The 14,384-nt window shown below is 38.7% G+C and overlaps 1 protein-coding gene across 1 annotated transcript in view; it reads left to right on the top strand.

The window, feature by feature from the left end:
- igsf9a (immunoglobulin superfamily, member 9a) overlaps nucleotides 1-14,384 on the top strand; it is a 43,839-nt gene that overhangs the window by 8,889 nt on the left and 20,566 nt on the right. Inside the window, exons 4-7 of the mRNA XM_026340389.1 lie at nucleotides 5,210-5,356; nucleotides 7,565-7,713; nucleotides 8,946-9,057; nucleotides 11,718-11,859. Coding sequence (XP_026196174.1) covers nucleotides 5,210-5,356; nucleotides 7,565-7,713; nucleotides 8,946-9,057; nucleotides 11,718-11,859 — 550 coding nt within the window. The remainder of the gene's footprint in view (nucleotides 1-5,209; nucleotides 5,357-7,564; nucleotides 7,714-8,945; nucleotides 9,058-11,717; nucleotides 11,860-14,384) is intronic.

Raw genomic sequence — 14,384 nt, 5'->3', positions numbered from 1 at the left:
CTAAAAGCCAACGTCAAGGGCTCTGGGAACGTACAAATGTTTTTGGGACCTTTTGAACTAAACCAATTGGTTAACCTTATACGAGTGTTAGCCCACAAAGGATTACATAAATAGAGATAAATAATCTACTCTGTCCGTGTTTATGCTTTTTAATTTTTTTTGTTGTAACTTCAGTTTTGTGATGATGGATGTTGCACAAAAACTAAAGTTTACGTGTCTGTCTTCTTTGCTGCTAGAATTTCCAAAGGCCCTCAGAGACTTTCTCTGGCCCCTCCCAAAATATTTCCAACAGTCGTTAAGTGGTACTGCTAAAAGGCCTATTATGAAAAATGAGCAGTTTTTGGAATGGTAAATCACCCAAAATGATTCCAGTAAAAACTGAATTAGACAATAAACTTGAAAACTATGTATAATATGGAACATCTCACCCACATTGACTCAGAAGATGATGGTTAAATTTCATTCATGGTGCTTTCAACAGTCAAAAATCTAAATATTAATGTGTTGGTTCTCTTTTAATAATTAAAAACAAAACGTTATTTGTTAGGTCAGCTATGATTGGTAAACTATAACTTATATTTTCTTATTGTCTGCAAATCCCATGAAAAGACTAGATTATCCAGGTTGAGTGCTGCTCTGACTGTAGCACTCGGCCCTAAACCCCAGCTGAATACATATATCTAGGCTCACAAATCTATAGATTAATTTCCTAAAACAGCCTGCCACTATAGTTTTTAGCAAATGTTCTCAAAAAGGAGTAAATAGTGCATTTGTTAGGGACTGCTTTCTGCTATTAATTCATGCGCATTTTGCTTCTCTGAGTATTTCTGGCAGCAGGGTGGACTGTCTCAAAAATGAGCTACAGTACCCGCATTTATCATAATGATAATGAAGGAACATGCCACCCAGTTCAACAGAGTGGCAGTGTGATGTGTTTTTAATAGTTTTCAGCTCAGAATAGCTCGTTGCTGGTTTTGTTGACACTAAGAAAAATACAGAAAATTGCCTGCCTTATCATTTATGTCACAGTATTGATACAATTAAAATGAACTTTTGGCATCGCAGATTTATTGGTTGTACTGACACACAGTAAGGACCAGTAATCTGCGCATTTAGCTGTGTGTTTGTCTAAGGTTGAGAACCTGCTTTCAGCTGAGCTGAGGCCTATCTCATTTGAGCTGGATGCCACTCCCTCACCCTAACCGGGGCAGGAAATACGATACAGACATTTACATAGCAATAAAGTCAGGGTGAACCTTGGCTGATGAATTACTGTAAGTGGGAGCAGGGCAGTCTTTAATTCCAGCCCAGGCTCATAAAAGGACAGTAGCCTTTTGACGCTGCCTCTGAAGACAATCCTTCAACGTACACTGATGTCACACCTCATTACACTGGATGTTTAAGAAGAAGCAGGACTGTATTGCTGGCAGTAAAAAAGACCCTAGAGTTTGCTTACCCTTTGGCTCATGAATTACAGTTTTTGTACACTTCCTTTGACCATAAAGTATTCTACACAGAAAAATCCCCCTTCTTTAAATGGACAGGTATGATAATCACATGCCTCTCAGGTGACAAATAGGAAGCTGCTGTTACGGATACAAAAGGCTTTAAAAAGATGCTTTGTCCAAACTGATGCTGAGCTCAGGCTTTCTCATAGGTACCTGCTGATGCAGGAGTAACAGGTGCAGCATGGGAAAATAACGGTTTAGAGATGGAAGGGCTGGTGTGGATTTCACCTCCTCGGGCCATGGGTGTTCTCATGTGTCTCAGCAGTTTGGCTTCAGGATCTAGAGTCCAACTGTTGTTGAGCTGTTGTGATTCATATGGAAGTGTTTACACATAGTGATTCACTCTGCTGACGCTCTTTTTTATCCCCTCCTGCTCCCTCTTTGCTACCTTAAATGGAGAAAAATTGAACTTTTCAAATCGCCTGCCACATCGTCCATCAGCGATCTTTGTGTTTGACCCGTGTGCGGAGCTTCACGAAGTGTGCGAGATACATTAGATTGTCTTCAGATTGCTCCCACGAGAGTGTTAAGAGCTAAAAGGGTTTAAATGCATTTGTGGTAATAGAGCAGCAGAGATCAAAGGATTAAAGTCTGCTCTGTGAACAGGACACAAAGTCCCTCAGCACCTGTACAGCTGCTGACTCCTTAAAAAGTAAATGCAGCTGCATAAATGCACTGTTTCCCTGTAAATCCCATCACAATCAGTCAGAGCAGACTGTGTGCAGGCGTTAACACATCACACACAGCTAACATGGCTAATATGCTTCCTTTCCCACATGGACAAACAAGGGAGTTTGCATTGGGATTACTCATGTTCGTTACAGCACTGAGTAAGCCTCTGTCTCTGATAGCTACAGAGTTCTCAATTCAAATTTCAAACGATGACACAGTGGAGCTTAATAGATCAACGAGCAGCAAGGAGAGAAACCTTATCTGCTTTTTTCTCTAACCGAAACCTGAATGCCTCTGTGCAGCTTGCCAAGAGCTGACGACATCCCTCTGAGGCAATGTGGGCTCCCAGCCCGCAAATATCACATTCACAGGGACATAAACGTCTGTGTCGTGCAAAATGGTATTGAATTTAAATAATTTTTCATACAGAGTCCTGTCAAACCAAACAAGACACTTTCCAGATGATCCCCCTGCCACCTTCCCCCCCAACCCCGGATTCTTTTTTTTTTATAATTTAAAAACTTCATTGGCAAAATGTTACATATCCATTTTAGGAGAAGGAAAATCAATATCTTTGGTGCATCGTTCACTCTGAATAAAGCTGAGGAAAACACCCCCACACACACACACACACACACAAACACACACACACTGATGACCGCTTTTTAGTGAGCCTTATAAAGGGCCTGTTTGAAATCTGTTATTTTAAAGTCGCACCTTTTTCACAACTGTCAGCGCTTTACATAAAACTGACAATAAAAATTGAAATAAGGGAATGAAAGCAGGAAAATATACACTGGAGAGAGCATGAGACAAAAGTAAGGGCCGTGCGTATCATTTTTGCTAAAATTCAAATGTTAATTGATTAAAAATGAGTTTCGAGAAGATCCATCCTTTTTCACACAGGTTTTCAGTTGAAAACAGTTCAGTTGAGTGATGATTAGTTCTCTGTGTTGTCTTAAGAAAACATTATCACATTTAATTTTCTCTTCCACTTGAACACCACTACAGAATACACACTCTTTCAGTCAGAATGAACCTTTTCATTGGAAAAGACTTGCATTTCACTGAGGTACTGAAAAGGTTTCGTGTTTCTCTCTGTCACCTGAGAGTGTGTTGAGGGACAAAGCCTTTGGCGGGGGCAGGGAAGGGATCTTCAGTGGGAAACAGTTTGACAAATAAATGCATCGGACATTTGTGTGTGTGTAGAGGATATTGTTGGCTTGGACCTAAATGCTGTGAGGCTAAAATCGAACAGAGGGGGATGACTGGGGGTAACAGCCCCTGCTGTAGCATTCTTGCCTGTACTGTATTCGGTTACCTTCTTTGGCATCTTATGTTTCTGGAGAGTTTTTATTGAGGTTAACGCAAATTTATCAGAACATCCATGTTGTAAAGATGCCTAATGAATGAATGAATGCTGAACAAAATCAAGCATGGTAAAATGCTAAAACGCTTCTGGGGCTTTTCCTCACTTTACAATGTACAAGTTAAGGTCAAAGGTGCTGGGAAACTAGGAACATTACTCCTTTATGAAACTGGATGCTCACATTGAAACAGGAAGGAACCTTCTTCAAAGTTGGAAGCACACTGTTACTAAAATAACCACAGTGTTTCTCTTAATTGGAACTAAGGGACCTGCTCCAACCCACCAGTACTCAAAAGTATGTGGCCATAAAAGAGTACAAGTGATATTTAAACATAAATAATAAATTAGTAGATTAAATAAGCACAATAAATAATGTTTATTAGTGGCTTCTATGAGGTTTGGATTGAAAAAACGAAAGGGAAAGAGTTGTTATTTACATCAGCAATACGTTGGATTTACCTGATTTGACTTGGCTTGATTCGTTTGCATGTCGATAACTCGCTCTAGCTTGTGTCGTACGCTTGTTTTTACACTCTCAGACATGCACAGTGCCCACACATAGATTATGTGTGCTGCGAGTAAAAAAAAAAAACAACAACAAAAGTTAGAATTTCCCTTGTCTGTTTCTTCATTTCTGTGTTCTGCATCTCATCCAGCTTCACGCTCAATTTACCTCACATTCGCATCTCTTTCTATCATGCATTTTTCACATGGGAGCAGTTGTGGCATTAGGTCATGCTCTTACCCAACCCCCCACCCTTCCTTTTCCTTTATCTCATGACTCCCAGTCACGTTTCCACAACACCCCTGCCTAAGCGCTACCTTTGCTCCAAGGTGCTGTAGTGGCCTATATTACTTTGAGCCAGCAAACATGAGAGAGGAAACAAACTGCCAGGGGTCAAAGGGTAGGATTTTGAAATATACTAATCCCTCGAGTGTATGCTGATGTGTATTTTGTTCCACTTTAATCACCCCTGCCCTCTTTTTACCCTGTGGATTTAGTCCCCTTTAACAGCTTGGAAAAGCAAATAGGGTGTGTTATCACTGCCAACATGCCTAACTCCGACTTCCTAGTTCTTTTTGACTGTCAGGACTGTCCCTCCCTGCAACCAGAAATCAGAGGCTCTGTTAATAATTGCCATCACAACAAATACATGCCAATGTCACTGAGGTTTCCATGCTGCTCTGTGTCTGCTGTTTACATGTTTTTATTTCTGAGATGGTGCAAAGAGACTGCGTGTCCCTGCATAATGCTTTCATTGACAGTTTCTTCTTAGCCACGCTGTACCATACTATTAGGTCACTGCACTATTGCCTGTCTGATTAAGTGAGAAAACTAGATGGGCACAGAAAGACGTAGGCTTCAGACTGAAAAAGATAAAGAGTTGATGTTGTGTGCTGCACTCCAGCTTGAGGGAGCTGTCACCTGGCAACCAGGAGATCACATTTCTAAGTTTGCGTGTGCATGTGTTGGCTGTTGTTTGTGTGTATTCGCACATGCGGTTGTTTCAGGCAGTGTTTGAGGACAATGTTCTTTTTCAAGAGATTATCACACTTCAACAGTTACACACATGACAAGTGAAATCAACATCACCTGCAGACCTGCCTCCGCACCTCACATCTGCCCTCTCACCTTTTTTCTTGCACTCTGTTTCTGCAGGTCGGGTGTCTCTGGTACGAATCACTGCCCTGAGGGTGGAGGGTCTACAGCTGGATGACCAGGGCTTGTACGAGTGTCGAATCCTCTTACTGGATAAACCAACAGATGAGCTGCGAAACGGCACCTGGACTCTGCTTTCTGTAACTGGTAAAGTTTATACTTGTGTATGTATGTGTGTGTGTGTGTGTGTGTTTTTTTTTTTTTTTGCTACTGTATGTGGCTGTTTTCAAAGAGGATTTTACATATTTAGCCTCATAAGACAAAATCAGAGGTGCAAGTGTAAAGGACAGGATTGAAACCTGTTTGTATGGTAACTAAAAATTTGGCCCAGATGGTGGCCCCCGCCCAGTTAGTCAGCCAAAACATACAAAAGTCAGGATGGATCCCATTTTACGTGCTGCACATGGTTTTCAGTACAGAGAAGAACTGAATCCAAACAGTAACCACTAGTACACTTTGTGGTCTAATAATTAAATTTGAAGCAAATGAAAAACCCTCTGATTATAGTTTTACATAATTTTTTGTTCTTGCATCACCAGTCCACATGTTACATGAGGGGAGAGAGAGAGATGCTGCCTACTGTTCCTGCAGTCGCTCACAGTTTTAACAGCTTAGAAATTACATTTATGTAGTCCTAACTTGTTTTACCAATTGCATTGTGATGACAAATATAATTGCAGAGGCAACATAATATTAATATAAATGGCTCCAGAGTCACCAGGAGGTGTCTGGGGTGAGTGAAAAGCGCACAAACAGCAGGACAGGTTTCACCAGAGAGCAGAATACATATCATGAATGCCAAAGATGACGACCGTGGAGATTTGTTGTATGAAACAATAACACAATTTTTGTGCCTAAAGAATACAAAGAAAAGAAAAGGTAACCAGCAGGAGTAATTGATTTTGAGTATAATTTCCATAAGAGCAACATCTCTGCTCTTTAGGGGCACATTTTTGTAGTTCCTAAAATTTGGTTTCTCTACAAATGGTACGGTTTCAGCCACTGTCCATGTTTTGACCAAACAAAACTTAGATAGAAGATAAGATCTCAGTGGATGTGGTCTGTTTTTCAACCTCAGTACATCTGTCCTCTACACACTGTGTCTTAGATTAACTTTATTCTGTGAAGCACAGCCTAATCATTCCCTGACAGGTCCCATAGTACACTGTATACTGTGTAACATGTCTTCAAACTTAAACTTCTGGAAAAGTTCTGAAAAAAGTCAAAAACTTTTACATCAGGTAATTTGGATAACTATTCCCTTTCTTCACACAGGCTTTGGTAAGAATCATCTGTGACTCGGAGTCATCATTGTGCTTATTGATAGGTTTAAATAATACATCTAAATATGAAATATGCATCATTATTTTTATGCTTTGAAGTTTAACTGTATTTAGGGAAAAACCTTTGCTATGACTCCGCACACAAACGTACAGAACAAAGTAACAGTTCACGCTGCAGATCAAAGTGAGGCGAGACAGTTTCACCAAGCTGGTCTGTGTGAGCGTCAGGTTACATATGAGAATTATTATAGATTATGACTTAGAACTTGTGGTCGTGGATATAACTTTGCTGACGTGCCCTGCAGGTACACTCTTCACATCCTATTGTTTGTACTCTCACTGAACAAATGTGATCGGCAGTGGCTGGCGCAGGCTGGAAAACCAGACCAGAAAGAAGTCAGTGGTTTTCAAATGCACATCTCAACCTGCAGTGGAGATAGAAAAAGACTGTAGAAAGATAAATGCTGAAGCTATTGTCAAACTCCTAAACAAATTATCATCAGGTTTTTAACTATTCAAATGAACTCTGAAAATGACTTTGGGTTTATGTTAAAGTTAAAAGTGATTTAAGTTTAGAGTGTTTGCAGACATCGAATACATTCCTGTATGATCTTTGATGAGTTCTAACACTTAAAGTGCCTCAAAATGGTCGCTTTAGCAGATCTTAGAGGCAGCGTTTGTGAGTGACATTTTCACTTCAGGATGTGAAATAATAATGTGACTCGATGCCAGTAAAATGTACACAGTTTGCTACAAGGCCGAGCTGCTGTCATGCTGCATTTAAACTGATAAAAAAAGGGATAAGAGAACAAATAGATTTATTGTCTACTACTTCAGCTTTATTCTTTGCAGTCTTTGTTCTTACTGTTGCTCCTTGGGAGACAGCGTGAATGTTTCTGTTTTGCACCACACAAGTTGCCCATGTCCTACAAATTGTACAAATGAGCTGGATCTGTTGGAAGAGGCCATTTTTCAAATTTTTATATAAAATCTTGTCCTCCCTCATATGCAGATACAAATTGATTAATTCAGTTAAATGTTAATGTTTTGTTATTAATGTTTTGTGCCATAGCTCCACCCACTTTCGCAGAAGCCCCACCTCCTGCAGTGGAGGTCCTGGTTGGAGGTCACCTTACTCTTGCCTGTGTTGCCAATGGCAACCCTACTCCAACCATTACCTGGCTAAAAGATGGCAGCGTGATTCAAAGAATAAACGATCAGGTATGTGTGAACTAACGACGGAAGTGAGTATAGAAGAATGTGAACTTGACGTCACATGAATTTCTGTGAATGTGCTCCATGTTGTGAGGGCTGCACTGCTATTCTAATACAGTTTGCCAGCTTGTGAATTAGCAGATCTTGCACCCACTAGAAAACTATTCATGAGCTTACAGATTTATAACATTGAAACTAATGCAAAGTGTATGCACTCTTTCCAAAAAGAAAGATAATTTATAGTGTCTGTAGTAGTGGAGGTGTTGTTGAGTCCTGTAATCTATAGTCTATATAATCTATAATCTGTAGTCTATATTAAAAGTTTGTCCAAATACTATTGCTTTTTGTTTTAATTGTTCCTTTTTTGGTTTTGTTCTTGTACTTTTTCTATTCTCATCTCGTCCTTTGTCCATCAGATTCAAATTAAAGCAATGTTTTAGCCAAACATAAAACATATGCATGTACCCAAGAGCAAACGCGGGTGCAGAGAGGTTGTACCTCCCAATACTTCACTAGCTTCACTGTTATCCCTCACCATCCACCATCGTGGGACTTAACTTTATTGTTTAGACATTCATACTTTTCCTTTTTTAGGTAAGCTTGTGGTTATATATAAAATATATAAAACTACCTAGCATGAGACTCTAAATCAAGTGTCAGTATTTGACAACCTGGGTGGTCAAGGTGTCAAATACTGACACTGTGTCAAAACCATCCACCCATAGCAAATGCTGTCTTACATACACATGCTATAGCTTTGAATAAGCACAAAATGAAGAACAGCAAAGCAAAACAGTAATAATGCAATGTCCTACAGTATATATTATTTGTCTTTACACCACTAAACATCTAGCAACATTTGAGTCTGATGAAAACATTTCACTCAGTGCTGGTGAAGTACAGTAGATAACTTTCTAATGGAAACTTTCAATAAATAACAATCCAAACTTCTTTTTAATCCTGGTTATTTTATTATAGCGATTTAATGTTAGCGATAAACAACAGATTTGTAGCCACGTCTTCAGGGCTTTAACATTAATACGTAGAACTGTACTCTGCATAGTTGGAACATATAGTTGTTAGATTATGATTTAAAAAATACAATATCACTTTGCAAAGTCTGTCTGCTTGTCCATCTGTGTCCGTCTTATGTATCTGTCTTTTCTTCACATGTATGTATCTAATGCGCCGTTTGCATCCGTCCACTCTCACTTTATCTGTCACATCATATTTACCAGGAGGGAGCCTTATCTCTGCGAGCAGTGAGCGTGCAGTCAGCAGGACAGTACAGTTGCCACGCCTCCAACTCCGAGGGCAACGTGACACGCGTGACGAAAGTAAAGATCAAAGGTCAGTTGTTGCCTGACGACTTGTCTGTCTGCCTGCCAGTTCTTTCAGTGTCTGTGATATCTGTGTGCCTGACTGGCTGAGAGCCACCATAATTTACATTTCTATTTCTCCCTCTTGCATCATATGACAGAGTGCTAACCGAAACTCAAAATGAATCCAACTTACTCCGTGCCTGCGTAGATAATATTGATATCATGATATGAGACAAGACGTCTTTTGGGATTCTGAGGGGACGTTTTATCGTGATACAGCTTTGTGTTTTGCTGCATTTCAGCTACAGTTTTCTGAGGTTTTGTGTCTCTTGGTATAAATTGATATGATTATGATTTTTTTTTTTCCAAGAATGTTCCCTTTTGCAAATGCCTCTTCAGGTATGTGGTCAAAAAACAAATGAGATAATCTCTTCAATACTTTACAGAACAGATTCACAGATGTTTTCATGTTACAGATTTACAGTCCACTATAAAGACACATACATATAGAATATGCAAATATGCCACTGTGTATCATCGGATTACACCGACACACTGCATAATACATTGTGGAATTTATTTCTGACTTCTTCCTGTACTCCTACTCGTACTCCTACTGCTGATTTTTCTCCAGAGAACCAGGACTCCTCTGGAGCGTGGTGCTTGGGGAAGTATTTTGTTTTGGCATAATGTCTCCTTGAGGTTTCACTTAATTTTTGAATCTCACAGCCGCAGTGGTCACATTCTGAATAATAATCACCCTGAGCCCACACTGCTCTAATATTGTTCAGTCACTTTATCTGAGCTTTGGCTGCGATTTTCAGCAGCGCTGCCATATGGATGGATTTTAGCAGACTAATGGCTGATCTGGATGAAATCAGTCTAAAAGCCTAAAGTAACCTCTAAACTGTCAGTCATGCTCATATCCATGTGTATTTTATGTTGTAAAACTGATCAGAAATAACTGCTGCAGAGATCGTGTGGTTATTTATACGTGAGACTTGTGATGTGTTAAGCCTACTTTATTAGCTCTCTGCAAATTGCATTTGCATCGCAGGTCGACATGGTAGAGAGAGAAGATAAATGTGACACTGGAGCTACCATTACATAGTAGCTGTATGTCATTAGTTTTACAGGAAATTACATTGCTATACTTGACAATGCAGGGTCTCAAGTGAGACCTGTGATATTACTTTTTTTCTAATTATTATTTTCTAAAGATTATATTGATGTTTCAGCAGTCTGCAAGTCAAACAAAAACCATGTTTCTCAACATGATGTGTGCCATTCTTAACTCACAATGCATTCATTTATGTCTGTTGCTTAATCCAGTTTTTAAATTTTCTATGTGCCGCTTTTCTAATGGCTAACACGTAGGTGAACATGCTAAGTGTGTAAGTTCTTTTTGCTTTGGATTGATTTTTTCACACTGTATGTTTAGCTTATTATTTTATTTTGTAGGTGTGACATTAAATTGGATGATATTGCAGATGACAACAGCCTTTTGGCTAACTCTCACATTTATAGCGATGTTCATCAATTTGCGATGCCCCTGTCAAATAAAGTAAAGTAGAGCACGTTGAAATCTAGGTGCTGCAAAAATATGGTACAGATGGTCACGCACTAAAGTAAATAATTTATTGATGTGACAAATGTGAAGATGATGCTGAAGAAGTTGTGGTTGAAACGTCTGTCACATCATTAAAGTATGAAACTTTCATGTGTGACCAGTTGTGACACAGTTTTACATTATGTAAATCCTGAAATGCACAAATTTGCTATCATAATCTTTCAAAGTATACTTTCAATCATTTAGAATTGTCACAATGTCAAACAATTCCCAGTTACCCCATGGTTGTCAATATGAATACTTTTTTTTGCATGTAACACTAGAATGTAGCTTTAATATGAATTCACATAACCTGACCCTGACCTTTAGCCTCTGTAACCCAGTCTCAGGTCTCCCACTCAGTCCACAGCTTATATACACAGTATAATTTCATACTTTATACCCCTTATTATTACTTGAACTTGTAGCTGACACAGGGTGCAGGAATATTTTGTGTCACAGAACCCCACATTATTCTCAGCTGTGCCGTCCTCTTCACACAATATGTGATTTTCTCCAAGATACAGTATGTTAACAATTGATTCAGACTTCCATTCTAGTAAAGCACATTTCTTCTCCTCTTATATGTGCGTGTACGAGCATTCTACTCTGATATAGATCAAACCCTCTTTAAGACAATATATTATAATCTCCCATAGGAGCCACAATTTAGTCCCGCTTAGTGTCGTTGTGTAATATGTTGCTGTGCCGTTGATGTGTTCATGTCCAATTGCTTTCCAGTCACTGTGCATCCTTTTTGTGAAGTGGAGAGTTAATGGAATTTAAAAACAGAATAATGGGCACAATGTTAAGCATCACTTTGAATGTAGTTCTTATGATTGTAGAGTCTTTTGTTTTTTTGCACATTTGCAAATGCACATTTTTATCATTGCACACTGTTTATTTTTTGATTAAGTTAGACATGTCTGGCATGCGATGCAAGCTTCAAACAGTTATTTAATAAATCAGAAGGAATTCTATCACAGATAATTGAGCTGCTAACTGATTAAAGTTTTTAAAGTCATCTTTCAAGTAACAAAAATAACTAAGCTACTGTTTTGGAACCCGTCTCTCACTAGGTCCTCCTGTCATTGTCGTCCCTCCGGAAAGCACCTCTCTCAATGTATCCCATAATGCACTACTCCGGTGCCAGGCGGTGGCCGATCCCCCCAACATGACCTATGTGTGGCAGAAAGGAGGAGAAAACGTCTATCACATTGAGTGAGTGCAAACCTTTCTCTTTGTTCTCGAGCTGTCCGTTTTTCCTCTTTGATGTTTTATGTAGTGAGCTTCAGCAAGTCAAGTAAAATGTTACCTTTGTGGTTTTAATGATTTTTATTCCAAGTGGAGGAGCACAGGAATGGTTGTTACATCAAATTCAAATCTAACTCTTGCAATTTTCACAGAACATTGCTAAACCAAATGTTGCACAAAGACAAAAAAAAAGAAAAAAGAGAGAAGCAACACGATAGTGAGAATATAAAATAATCAGATTAGATTATTGGAATACAAATAAAGGTCTTTGACAACAAAAATATGGTTTCTGAAGTTCAAGTTGTACCACAGGTGATATCCATATAACAGAAATGAGCCTGTCTTAGTGTTTGTAGACACTAACAATCTTCTTCTGTGTCATAGGTTTTAGTTCTGGCTCATGGAGCTTCAGTTTAAAACAAATTCCAGGGGACAAAACAAATTCAGAAACAACCTAACAACAACAATCCTAAAAGCCCTTCTGACATGTACTCATGTGCTGGTCCACTGAATGATTTGAATACAAATGCTCAGTTTTCCTCTATAGCTGACATGAAGTAAGTGGAGCAAGTTCAGAAACAGGTCCAGCATGCGCTTTGCTCATGTCTCGCTGTGTTATAAATAAATCTTCTATCTTAGTCTAGTGACTTAAGGCCAATTAGAAAGCCTACACCCAGTTGGATGGAGGTCCACATGAGACCACAACATGAGCTCATGAAATTTACAGGTATTTTAGGAAAAAAACAATTAATTTTGTATGTTATTATCACTCAATATTTTATTATGCACTTAAAACCTGTGCCACTTAGGTATGAAACTCTTTACACTGATTCTTTGCATGTTGGAAATTCCTCCATGCATGCTACTTCTATCTCAGCGGTGAGTTAACTAACTTCAGCTTGCTCTAAAATAGCAACACTTAGCTAGTGAATGTCATAATGCTACAGCGATGGCAAACGGGGCTCCTTGGGGAAATATACACTACTCTATATGTTTCTGTTATTCACCAAGACAGAGTGGTGTATTTTGTCCCTAGGGACTGTCTGAGTAAATTGCCGTTTTTGGTAGCCACTGTTTGTAGGTACAAGTAAAACATTTAACTTTATTTATGATAAATAAATAAATAATGTAAAGCGGAGTTAACGCTTGATGTTTTTGCAGGTTGACTCTGAGCGGCCTTGTTAGGGAACTTTACACTGAAAGGTTTTTAGGTAGACCAGAACAAAGAAGAACAGAACAGAACAGAACCAAAAAAGAATTTTCCTGTGATCAAACCTTCTAGTTATAAAAAAAGTGCATTATTCTTCCAGGACCTGCCTTGGAGAACAATGGCTGTACACTGGCACTATCCCTGAGATGATAAAAGGTGTATCTTTTCTGCCATACTTGTGTGTGAAATTCAAATAACATTAAAATATACAAAAAAACTAAACAAAACAAAACAAGATTTCTAGCTCGGGGCCTGATATTTTGTATCAGGGAAGTCAGAGCACAGCTTTTCTTTTGGATTTTTGATGCAATGTTTTGCACTTATGTGTTCAGTTCAACAGCTGCATATCATCATACCATAGAAAAAATTACAGTTGTGTATCGCTTCTTATGAACTGTTACAAATATTTAATCAAATGTGTGCTGTTCCAATAGCACTGTTGATATAGGAGGTATAATAATACTGATTCAAACAAATGCAAACACAAATTTCATTGTAGCAGATTATATCAAATTAGCTGTTTAAGTAATTTGCTAAACACCTTGTTTTTACAGACACCCAGAGGTATTAGTTACTTCCTGATGTACTGTAGTACTAAAGTGAACTCAGAAGGTGCTGCCCGTTTTGCTAATTATGTTTCTTCCCTTTCTCACTTCTCTGTTTTCTCCTCTGTGACTCCAAATTGATCGAGATCCATGATAACTGGGCATGTCCTAATTTCTCAAATGCATCTCAGAGGACCCCAGAAATTATTGAGGTCCACCATTACTGACTGTATTCCAGTCCCTTAAATCCATCTCAGTAGAGATGATGTCTGTTGCGCATGTCTGTGAACAATTTAACCTGTTTTAGCTATTTGTTTTTAGCCAATTGGTCTCATCAGCTCTGTTTCAACTGGGCTTTACTTGCCAAAAGTTAGCTACTAGCTTGTTAACACTGGCAGGCAAAGATTTTTCTTTCAGGAGGTAGTAAAAACAAAACATAGATAAGAGGGGAGGGGATATTGGACTTGCATGCATCAGGTAGACAGACACACAACTCCGAATGAATGCTAATGTTGCTCCTTGTCTGTTCGATATGTAAATAGGAAATTGTTACCCAACATTTTGAATAACTATATAAAGCATGAATATTTCTGTATAGAGTCTGTCAGCTTGTTCTTGACTTGAATTAATGCAGACTTAATGAAAGCAAAATGTCAGAGTCAGAGAAAATACACATAAAATACAAAATACATACTGCGCGTAAAGAAAAAAGCTTCAGCCGCTTTAAAAGAAGAAAA

Source organism: Anabas testudineus, chromosome 22 (genome assembly GCF_900324465.2).
Source record: "Anabas testudineus chromosome 22, fAnaTes1.2, whole genome shotgun sequence".
Lineage (NCBI taxonomy): Eukaryota > Metazoa > Chordata > Actinopteri > Anabantiformes > Anabantidae > Anabas > Anabas testudineus.
This window is presented reverse-complemented; position numbering and strand designations above follow the sequence as displayed.